General features: G+C 37.2%; 2 protein-coding genes and 1 long non-coding RNA gene across 4 annotated transcripts; 1 reads left to right on the top strand and 2 right to left on the bottom strand.

The window, feature by feature from the left end:
- Positions 1 to 2,068: 2,068 nt before the first annotated feature.
- LOC128859020 (uncharacterized) lies at positions 2,069 to 3,005 on the bottom strand. The gene is made up of 3 exons (XR_008454094.1): positions 2,805 to 3,005; positions 2,392 to 2,591; positions 2,069 to 2,324 (listed from the first exon to the last, which is right to left on the bottom strand). It is a non-coding gene; the product is annotated as an uncharacterized LOC128859020 (long non-coding RNA).
- Positions 3,006 to 4,228: 1,223 nt separating this feature from the next.
- On the bottom strand, positions 4,229 to 7,725 carry LOC128859019 (gamma-aminobutyric acid receptor-associated protein). Its single transcript, XM_054095681.1, has 3 exons — positions 7,479 to 7,725; positions 5,026 to 5,223; positions 4,229 to 4,959 (listed from the first exon to the last, which is right to left on the bottom strand). Exons 1-3 carry the CDS (start codon positions 7,566 to 7,568, stop codon positions 4,891 to 4,893), a joined length of 357 nt encoding a protein of 118 aa, XP_053951656.1. The 5' UTR covers positions 7,569 to 7,725; the 3' UTR covers positions 4,229 to 4,890.
- A 1,358-nt stretch (positions 7,726 to 9,083) lies between these two features.
- LOC128859017 (V-type proton ATPase subunit G-like) lies at positions 9,084 to 10,092 on the top strand. Of its 2 annotated transcripts, XM_054095680.1 has the most exons (4): positions 9,084 to 9,188; positions 9,246 to 9,332; positions 9,435 to 9,535; positions 9,599 to 10,092. In XM_054095680.1, the coding sequence occupies exons 2-4, from the start codon at positions 9,251 to 9,253 to the stop codon at positions 9,767 to 9,769; spliced, it is 354 nt and encodes a 117-aa protein (XP_053951655.1). In that variant the 5' UTR covers positions 9,084 to 9,188; positions 9,246 to 9,250; the 3' UTR covers positions 9,770 to 10,092. The 2 variants fall into 2 exon arrangements, with proteins under 2 accessions (XP_053951655.1, XP_053951654.1); XM_054095679.1 differs by having other exon boundaries at positions 9,104 to 9,332.
- Positions 10,093 to 10,156: the final 64 nt, after the last annotated feature.

Genomic DNA, 10,156 nt, shown 5'->3' with positions numbered 1-10,156 from the left:
GTGATATACTTCCTATGCACAATGTCACAGTATACCTGCCGAGGAGTGCAGACAAATCTGCGGACTATGCAATCAAAGTTCTGAAGGCTCAGAACAGCGGCTTGAAAACAGAAGCGTGGCGCATTCTGAGCAGCGGTGTTCAGGATACAAGGCTCAGCCTTAACCTGAGCATAGACGAGGACTCGTACAAAACCATAAGAAGGATAAACTTCCGACTTAATTACCGGTTCAGCTCTGTCACCATGAGACCATGGAGGCAGAACGCTGCCGGGGACAAGGAAGCCCATCTGAAGCAATGGTTACAGACGAGGGTAGTGACCCGTCCGCCAAAATGATCCCTGTGTCTATCATACCTGCCATGGTGGAAAACCCTCCTGATGTGGAACCCAAGCAAGTCACTGGGCTAACGAAATCCAAGCAAGTTACCCCATTCCAGAGACGTTACGGGACGGCTTACATTCCCACCACACAGGACCTTTTGGAGGGACTGAACCTAGCGAAGCTCGATAAAAGGGGCTAGAGAGAGTTTCGACTCTCGGACGAACCAGAGGACAGGAATGACACCACAACCCTTGACAGCAGCCTAAATCAATCTACATCGTGCGGTAGTGGCATCAGCCGTCATTGCATGATACGCCTCGGGAGATCTGGGTATAATACTGTCTCAAGAGCCGTAGGCCTACAGGGGCCTTAGAAACAGCAACAATAAGGCAATTTGGGATCTCTCGCAAGAGAAACCTAGAGAATGCGTAGTGTTAAGTAGAAAAATTAACTCTTTTTGCATTACAAAGTTCTTAAACTGGGATCTGGTTGCAATCCAGGCACAACCGTTTGTGGTCCGGTGTAACAGAAGGGAGTTACCACTCCTAATGGGATGTGACGCGAATGCGCATTATTTTAACAACCACCTGTAACAAAAGTCTCTAATTGAGTTTATTATTAGTAACGATTTATATATACTGAATGTTGGGTGTACACAAACTGGCTGAACATTTGATGTCAGGTTGGAAAGATTCCTCCGAGCATTTGAACTGCAAACAGAAGCCACTCAAGAAAATCCGATGAGGAATCCCAGGTACACAGACTGGAATAAGTTTAGGAATTTGCTAGGCATAAATTTACCCAACATGAGTAACCGGTCAGGTACTACAAGCTATAGGACGTTAGAAGGATGGGTAAACCATCTCAACGACTCAATTACTAAGACCAAACCAAAAGGTAAAACCAACATGTCATGGTGGTCGAAGGAACTCTCAGCGCTTCGGAAGGCGGTGCGAAGGCAATTTATTAAAGCCAAATGCTCTGGATGCTGGAATGAATACGCTACTATTCTAACCGCATGTAGTAAGGAAATTAGAAAAGCAAAATGGGGTAGCTTTAGGAAGTTCTGTGAGGAAATCACCTCAACCTATGTTGCGGCTTGGCTCCACAAAGTTATGGCTAAGAAGAGAGTTGATATTAAACTTTTAAAAAGACAAACAGCACATATAAGTACGTGTATTGAGGTGGAAAGGGCATGGATCTTGCTGGCTACACATTTTCCGGGAGCCGTAACTCAGAGGACGACCCAATCGGACTGGAAAGTAGCTAAACAATTGTTTGTTCAGTAATCTATAAGACGGGCCGTCAACTCCTCTATCCCATACAAGACCCGGCGGGGCTTATTACCCCTCCTGTCGAGCCTGGTAGACCTGCTTCAAACAAACAACAGAATCCGGGAGCCGTAACTCAGAGGACGACCCAATCGGACTGAAAACTAGCTAAATAATTGTTTATTCAGTAATCTACAATATAAGACGGCCCGCCAACTCCTTTATCCCATACAAGACCCGGCGGGGTTTATTACCCCTCCTGTCGAGCCTGGTAGACCTACTTCAAACAAACAACAGAATCCGCTGTCACGGATGGCAGAAGAAAGGCACATACGCTGAATTAAACCTAGTTCTATACTGAGTTTAATAAGTGAACTGGGTCTGGATGAGGTATTGTGATGAGTAGAGGGCACAAAAGACCATGAGGTCATATTAAATCTAATCTATTCTAATAAAAATATAGTGCCACCCGTTAAATTGTGAAAACACAAATTCTAACAAAAGACCAAATACAGTATTTTCGCGTTCTTTACGGACAACGCCGCTACAAGAAAGTGTGTATGTGTGTATATAAAATAATTAATTGTATTTGGCAGTTTCCATTGATTTTACTAACTCTTCCGCTTCCCCAAAAAACTAATTGTTCGTCCTTTTGTTTGTTTATCTGCAGAACTGGCGCCACAAGGAGTTCGCAAGGCGACATCTTGTATTCTATCATTCTTGATATTGAGTCTAGACGAAAGTTAATAATACGATTTATGCATTTGTGATGTACGGTAAAGCACTGTGAAACACTTACATACTCGTGTAACAGTCCATTACAGTTGAATTTTGACGGAATCTAGAAGGTAGGTAAGTAGGTAGAATTGGCAGTCGTCTCTAAACCAACTCTCTTAAGCCGGCCACAAACAGGACATAATTCCCAGCGATTTGTGTCTAGTCCGTAGCACCTATACTGTACACAAATTCATGAACCATCATTTTGTTGCGATCGTCATACTGTTAACATGCGAAACAAAAAAGTGAATGATGCGATTGCACTTGCAGTTATTTTCGAAAAAAAAAAAAACGAAAGAAGAAAAAAGGTTTGGATGAAAGTATAGGTGCAGAAAGGAGCTATCGTTTTCATATTAAATTGTTAGGAAATGTGAAAATGAGTGCTCCAGAGGAGTATACAATTTTTTTATTAACACTTGTCATTTTTCTGCTTACTCTTATCTCGACGACGGTCAGTAAAAAAACAGAAGAATGTGAGAAAATCCACAAACTAGCAACAAATCTCAGGTAAATGATAATTTTCAATTACTTGGAATTTTTGCCCGCACTTCGCCATACACGATTGTTTTTTTCTAACTGCAACAAATCGCTGGGAATTGTACCCTGTTTGTGGCCAGCTTTACAGTTGAATTTCGACCGAATCTAGCAGGTAGATAGATAGATTGGTAGGATAGTAGTTAGGTAGGTGGGTAAAAGTGCCCGACGGTCTCTAAGCCAACTCACTTATAACTGCGGCCCACGCTCGTGCATGTGCTGTCCAGCAGCTTATATGTGTGCGTGTCGGGTGACACACGTACTTCCTTCGTGTCACACATACTTGTTGTCGGCTTTTGAATGATGAGAATCATGGCGAGCACTTTGTCTGCTACTCCTCTTTAATGTATTTCGTTTTAAGTGAAAACCCATTGATCTGGCTGACACTAATATCACTAAGGTCGTCAGTATCATTCGAGAACGATTAGCCAAGAAGATGTCTAACAGACTCTTCCTCCTCCTCACTCTTACAGCTTCTGCAATAGTCAAAATGAGGTACATTCAATCTTTGAACATGTCGACCTAGGAGACAGTGGCCTGTGATCAAAGCAACTAATAACAATAGTCAACAGGATTGGTTGGACACAGACCGAATGTTATGCACAACACCTAAATCGCGCCATTGATTAGTTGCGGCAAGCCGAGTAACAGTCTTACCTGCATTAGGGGAGGTAAGAAGGAATCTACTAGACTTCGAATCTATTTGTGCCACTTAGTTCACATGCCCTTTTTGTCATTATTTTAGCGTGTGATTGGTAAGTCGTGAAAAAGTGGGAAAATGCCGAACCAAGGCGAATCTATGTATTAAGTGTGGTGTTGGTAAATCAGCTGAGTTGTTCTTTTTTCTTTCGCCGTGTCCATGTGGCTGTCAGCTCAGAATGAAACAAGGCGAATACATTATTTGCTTTCTAGTTTCTCAATACTTTGCTTTGACAATCAAACGTACAGAACATTGTTGTTGGTCTACTGCCACCACCTTTAATTAATGCGCCTTGTACCGTACCATAAAAAAACGAGCGAATCTAATAAAAACAAATGTTAGCTTTATGTCACAAAAATAAACCCACCGACAAATTAGTGCCAAATTTAGATGTTATAAATTTTCTTCAAAACCAATTTCAACGTCCAAGCAGCAATAAATACTTTGAAAATACTCTAATTGAAGGCGATGAAAAACCTTAAGAATTAGTTTAATAAATAAATTACAATTTCTACTAAATGCTTTATATATATTTAGAATATAAATCCATTAACCCTCTAATCAGCCCATTGTTGTGAAATTTTCCTACAACACACGAATTATTTTCGGAATTAAACACCCTGAATATTTTAAGAATATAATAAACCACGGAATTCCTTTATTTTGCAACTCAAAAACTTAACCATAGTAATAGAAAAAATCAAGTCTTTACAAAACGTTTCGCTTCAGCTCAAAAAGAGACACGACCAAGGCCAAAACGAACTTAAACGCGCATAAATACATATACCGTAATTGAAAACTTTTCCCGATTCAGCAATAAACGAATTAAATAAGAAGCAAATCCAAGGGTAGTGTAGTCAGTGCAATACCACATAAAATGTAAATTTAATAGTTTGAAATATTTATAACTAATATGTATTTATAGCTACGTAAATTAGTGCATATAATATAATCATGGTACATACACATATTTCTATATATGTATATTAATTTATAGTTTAATTGTTGTAATATTTTAAATTTATTCATTTCTTGCTACATATCTTGCTGATGTAAATTTCACCAATTTTTTCGCCAAGGGATTACAAAAACAAAAATTTTCTTCATACACCGCAAAGTACTTAAATCGTTATAGCATATGTGTAGAGTCACATAAATGTTATTAATTTGGTTTTCTTTAGTTTTCATCTTTGCTAAATTATTCACCATAATACAGCAACGCCATTAATCATGCCTTTCTTCTAACAATAGCCGCTATACGTCTCTCCTCCCATTAGTAAATGTGCTCTAATTTTTACCATACACGTTTTCATCGGAGTATGCGATGTACAGAAAATAATCCTCCTCATGATGTTCCTAGAAGGTATATTTATTATTTATTATCACAGTCCTGCGATATGTTTCCAGATTTTGTTTAATTACCTGATATAGCGAGCCCATTGTTGCTGATGTTGGTGGAATCACATTATTGACAAAGAAGAAGAGTGCATCTTCGGGACGCAAGTGTATACGTTTGCGAATCAAGAAATAGAATTGGCCAACTGTTAAGTCAGATGGAACCAAATATTTCTTTTTGTCCAAATCACCAATGCGCGCCTTTGGCGCTTTCTCTACAATAACCTGCAATGAGTAAAAATATTTGCTCTGAATCAAACCAATAATAATAGGCCTAATAAAATACTGAGGTACAGACTTTTTATATAATATTTAAGGGCGAAATTTGTTTTGTTATAAAAGGAGCTTAAAATTAAATCATGGCTTCTGCTACTCTTGTACTTTGTATTCGACAACACAACTCTATATAAAATATTTACAATCTTAAGTATGAATGGAATGTCATTATATATGTATACAAGAGACTTCGCCTTGCCTGGGCATTGTGTTATCGGTATTTTGTTATGTCTATTTAAGTCCTGCCTAGATTTTTTGAAATTGTCGGGATTCTGACTTGTCGGGATCGTAGTGCTCCCAATATTTAAACTAAGTTTCTTGCGGTGCGCAAACTGCCATCACAACCGCTGTTTTGCAGGATTTTTTAAAGTGTTGGTTCGGTCAATGTTGTGTGTGCGCAGTCTTTTAAATCGACATCTTAAAAATTTTGTTTGCAGGATTACTTCATTCATTTCTTAGCCATTTTCAATAGTAAATTTTCGTCATTATCAAGGAAAATATTAAAAAAAAAAACCTTCATTTTTTATTTACATATTCACCTTAAACTATCTCTGTAAACGATCGTATCAGCATATTGATGTATTCTCTACATCGAGATTTGCAAATGCTTATAAGTGCCGCAATTCTGCCGATTTCATTAAGCTGACCACAGACGGAAAACCGATCGAAACGTCAGTCCAAATTTAAACAAATTTACACGTGACCGTTTAAAAAAAATGTGTGTCAACTTTCAATCGGTTGCGTGTATGTGGCGAAATTGGCGATGTTTCTCTTCTTTTTTAAATATCGAAGTAAGCACGTGAGCTGACAAATGACAACTTTAAGGAAAACATTTATTGAAGAACTTATAGATTTGCTCAAAAGTCAGCCACTATTGTGGAAAAATAAAAGCAATAAATATAAGGACAGCAATGTGAAATTAAAAGAGTGGCAAATTTTGTTAGAAAATAAAAACGCTAATAAAAAAAATGTGAAAAAACTAATAAATTTATGTGCGAAAATTCATTTCGCCTCTTTAACCAGTCCTGCACCCAAATTTAAAGACTTTTTCCCCCCTCTTTCTCTCTCCCTTCGTTTACCTGCCACGAACAACGTGAAACTAAAATCGTCAACAAATCCACACGTGTATGGTGAAATGAGTTTCAACCAATTGTTTCGATTTGTTTCCCGTTGGTAGACAGGTTTACGTACATAAAAAGGGTGACTAACACTAAACTGATTTTGCTTTCATTCTTATATTGTACTTTTTTTTTTGTTAATAAAGCGCACAGTGGAAAAGCAAAATAAAATGAATTTACGTGTATGGAGAAATACGCGAAAATACATAAACACATATCCATAAGTAAATACAAGGCTAAAATAAAAATGGCCAAATGTACAGTGTATGCATATACGCAGTAGTAAAAGCTGAGCAGGTAGATAAAAACAAAAATCTACAATGCAAAAACAAAAATTAAATATACACAAACATCGTAAACAACTCGTTCTTTTAACAGAAACAGCAATTGGAAATAAAACAAATGCTGCCGAGAATGCCGAAGCAAGGCATACGTTTGTATTGGTGTGGAGCGTTTGATTATGTTTTTAATAATACGCGTTTGACTGCTTTTGTTTGTTAATAAGAAACGAATGAATCAAACAGCTGACAAATTTAGAATTTTAATTTTTTTAAAAGATGTCTATGCTGCACATAACCATTTAATTTGGCATCAAGTGCTACCACTGGTTGTGTTGACCTTGACAAAATTTCTAGCCCATCATCAATCTCCTATTGAATCACTACAAGTACCGTTTGTGTAACCTCTCAATTGTCCTTCCTCTTTTCCTTAACTTTGATACGATTGGCAACGCTAGAAAATACAGAAAGAAAAACACGTACGTAGGATTGTTGGGTCAGTACTTATAAATGCAAGCATCTGTTTCTCTGTATACACACTTTTTATATTTTGTGCTGCATAACACTTGTACATTAAAACTTTTTAGCAATTTACATTCTATGGCGTAATTATCACGAAAAAATCATCATAGGCCCCCCTCTCTTAGTTATTTTCGTAACAAAGAAAACCTCCATAACATCTCCACTGCTCCCCTCTACGACTATACTATATATGTATTTACTTAAGTTCTCTTCGTTTTCTAAGAAAAAAATGTAATATAAACCTGCGCATAAACGCAACCAGACTTTTTCTATAGTCATAACTTACTGGTACTCGCTCTGGATATTTCCTGCGAATTTTATCGCCTTCAGCACGTCGCTTCTCAAAAGCATGATCTTCTTTATATTGAAATTTCATTTTTAAGCTTTCTCCGGATGAATTCAATAAAATATGCTATATTTTCTGCTGCTTAAGCTTCACTTGATTTTTCACTATTTTCTCGTAGAACAAACCTGTGTCTGTATTTATTAACTGCTCTTTACTCGTTCAGTTTCCACTACAAAATGTCGCCCATTGGAATGAGCGACTTCAAACCTCTAAATGTTTAGGCGACATCTAAAGGAAAATTTTTACTATAATTCCAAGGTTGCATTATTGATTTGAATAAACTGTATGTTTTTTTGGAATGCCGCAGCAGTGCAATGTAATAATATACTCTTATGGTATATTACGCTCGATAACACGAACAAAACTTAATATATTTAAATAAAATTAGGGCAAACTACACTTTTTCCACGATAATTTAGTATTGAAAATTGTTGAAATCGGCCAATAATGCCCACCTGACATATAACTGTAATTTAAAACAAACAAACAAAAAGCAATATTTCTTTTATTAATGACGTGCACGCATTACACGCCACCTCACTAAGAACCTACATAATTATTACTGAGATCGGATGAATCTCCACCACGTTTTATACGTTAAGACTACATTTTCATCCGTCCTTCTGATATTACAAGCTCTAACTCACATTGTCTGTGGGTTTGTTTGATTCAAAGCTACATTTTTTGGGTGTTTGGCCGAGCTCCTCTTCCTATTTGTGGTGTGCGTCTTGATGTTGTTTCATAAATGGAGGTACCTACAGTTTCAAGCCGACTCCGAACGGCACATATTTTTATGAGGAGCTTTTTCGTGGCAGAAATACACTCGGAGGTTTGCCATTGGTTGCCGAGGGGCGACCGCTATTAGAAAAATGTTTTTCTTAATTTTGGTCTTTCACCGAGATTCGAACCAACGTTCTCTCTGTGAATTCCGAATGGTAGTTAAGCACCAACCCATTCGGCTACCGCGTCCTCTACATTTTACTAAACTATAAAATTAACTAAAGATCGGTCCAGTTCAAGGTGGATTTAATAAGGTGACAGCATTCACCCAGCTGAATTTTTCGCTGTAGGTATGGCTTACGTCAAAATGATATGCTTTGTGTGTATGTATTGGTATGTTTACATTCGTATGTTTACATTTGCTTGCGGATTTTGACATTATGCTTGCACCAAACGCAACAACAAATACATGTAGGGTTTTACTCAAGGCGAATTTATTACAGGTGACAGCAAACACATATAAGTAAAACCCTACATGTATTTGTTGTTGCGTTTGGTGCAAGCATCATGTCAAAATCAGCAAGCAAATGTAAACATACGAATGTAGACATACCAATACATACAAACAAAGCATATCATTTTGACATAAGCCATACCTACGGCGAAAAATTCAGCTGGGTGAATGCTGTCACCTTATTAAATCCACCTTGGTTTTACTTATATGTGTTTGCTGTCACCTGTAATAAATTCGCCTTGGTCCAGTTCGAATCTAGTCTTCTTCTTTCTTTCTTCTTAAGGTGATCGTTAATTGCAACTCTGCCCTGATCAGTGCTGCCATATTCAACCCCAATTGCCTTTTTTACCTAGTGCCAATCAAAGTTTAGAGCAGTAATCAGCTGTCAATTAATACAAATATTTAATTTCATTGTGGTAATTTTCTCGTAATACATTTAATTGAAGACCATTTAATTTGAACCTAATTGCAAGGAACAATGACAAGTCAATCTACTGGTATTCAGCAGCTTCTTGCTGCTGAGAAAAAAGCGGCAGAAAAAGTTTCGGAAGCTAGGAAACGTGAGTATTTGTTGAGGCTGACTTGTTGCAACGCCAGCGGATGTGCTTATTAAGCATTTGAGGTCATAATTAGAAAATATTTATAATTCACGGCACGGCTAGGTAAAGCAAAGCGTTTGAAGCAAGCGAAGGACGAGGCGGTTGAAGAGATCGAGAAATATCGTGGCGAGCGTGAACGTGTACTGAAGGAATATGAAGCTAAGGTAATATCCCTGCGGGAAATGTATATAGATAATGTAAATTTGATTTAATTACAATTTCTACAGTACATGGGGTCAAGGGAAGGCGTTGCTTTGAAAATTGAAGCTGACACGCTTGATAAACTGGAAGAATTAAAAACTGCGGTAGATACTCGCAAAGATTTGTTGATAAGTGATCTTTTAGATCTAGTTTATAACATCAAATCAGATGTGCATAGGAACTATGCAAGGAAATAAGAACCGGCCAGGAAAGCGTTAGCTGAGAAGAAACCATTAACTCTGAGTTTGCAATCGAAAAGTTATTTATAAATAGACTCAATTCGGAATACTCAAATTTATGTCGTACACGAATTTAGCAGTTTTTACGTAATGTTATTAATCAGAATTATCAACTCGAATATATAAATTCTTATACCATTTACCTTGGACTGCTGTTAATATTAAAATTAAAGTTAATTGTTTTATTTGAACGTTTATTTTAGAAAACCAAAATGTTAAACTAGTCAATATGCACAATTTTAACAAGCTTTAAAATAAATTACCTATTTGACGCACATTTATTATAATTTGTTTTCATATTTTATTGCTTGTTGTTGCTGTTGTAGCAGCATAAACATTCCCCAT

The sequence above is a fragment of the Anastrepha ludens genome, chromosome 3 (genome assembly GCF_028408465.1).
Source record: "Anastrepha ludens isolate Willacy chromosome 3, idAnaLude1.1, whole genome shotgun sequence".
NCBI lineage: Eukaryota > Metazoa > Arthropoda > Insecta > Diptera > Tephritidae > Anastrepha > Anastrepha ludens.
Note: the sequence above shows the minus strand (reverse complement) of the source record. Positions and strands in the feature narration are given on the sequence as shown.

Bases quoted from the DNA above. Each gene is read 5' to 3' on its own strand.
- LOC128859019 (XM_054095681.1), bottom strand. From the start codon at position 7,568: ATGAAATTTCAATATAAAGAAGATCATGCTTTTGAGAAGCGACGTGCT. The intron at 5,224-7,478 runs GTAAGTTATGAC...TACTCATTGCAG, and splicing joins AATATCCAGAGCGAGTACCA to GTTATTGTAGAGAAAGCGCC. The intron at 4,960-5,025 runs GTAATTAAACAA...TATACCTTCTAG, and splicing joins CAATGGGCTCGCTATATCAG to GAACATCATGAGGAGGATTA.
- LOC128859017 (XM_054095680.1), top strand. From the start codon at position 9,251: ATGACAAGTCAATCTACTGGTATTCAGCAGCTTCTTGCTGCTGAGAAA. The intron at 9,333-9,434 runs GTGAGTATTTGT...CGGCACGGCTAG, and splicing joins AGTTTCGGAAGCTAGGAAAC to GTAAAGCAAAGCGTTTGAAG. The intron at 9,536-9,598 runs GTAATATCCCTG...CAATTTCTACAG, and splicing joins TGAAGGAATATGAAGCTAAG to TACATGGGGTCAAGGGAAGG.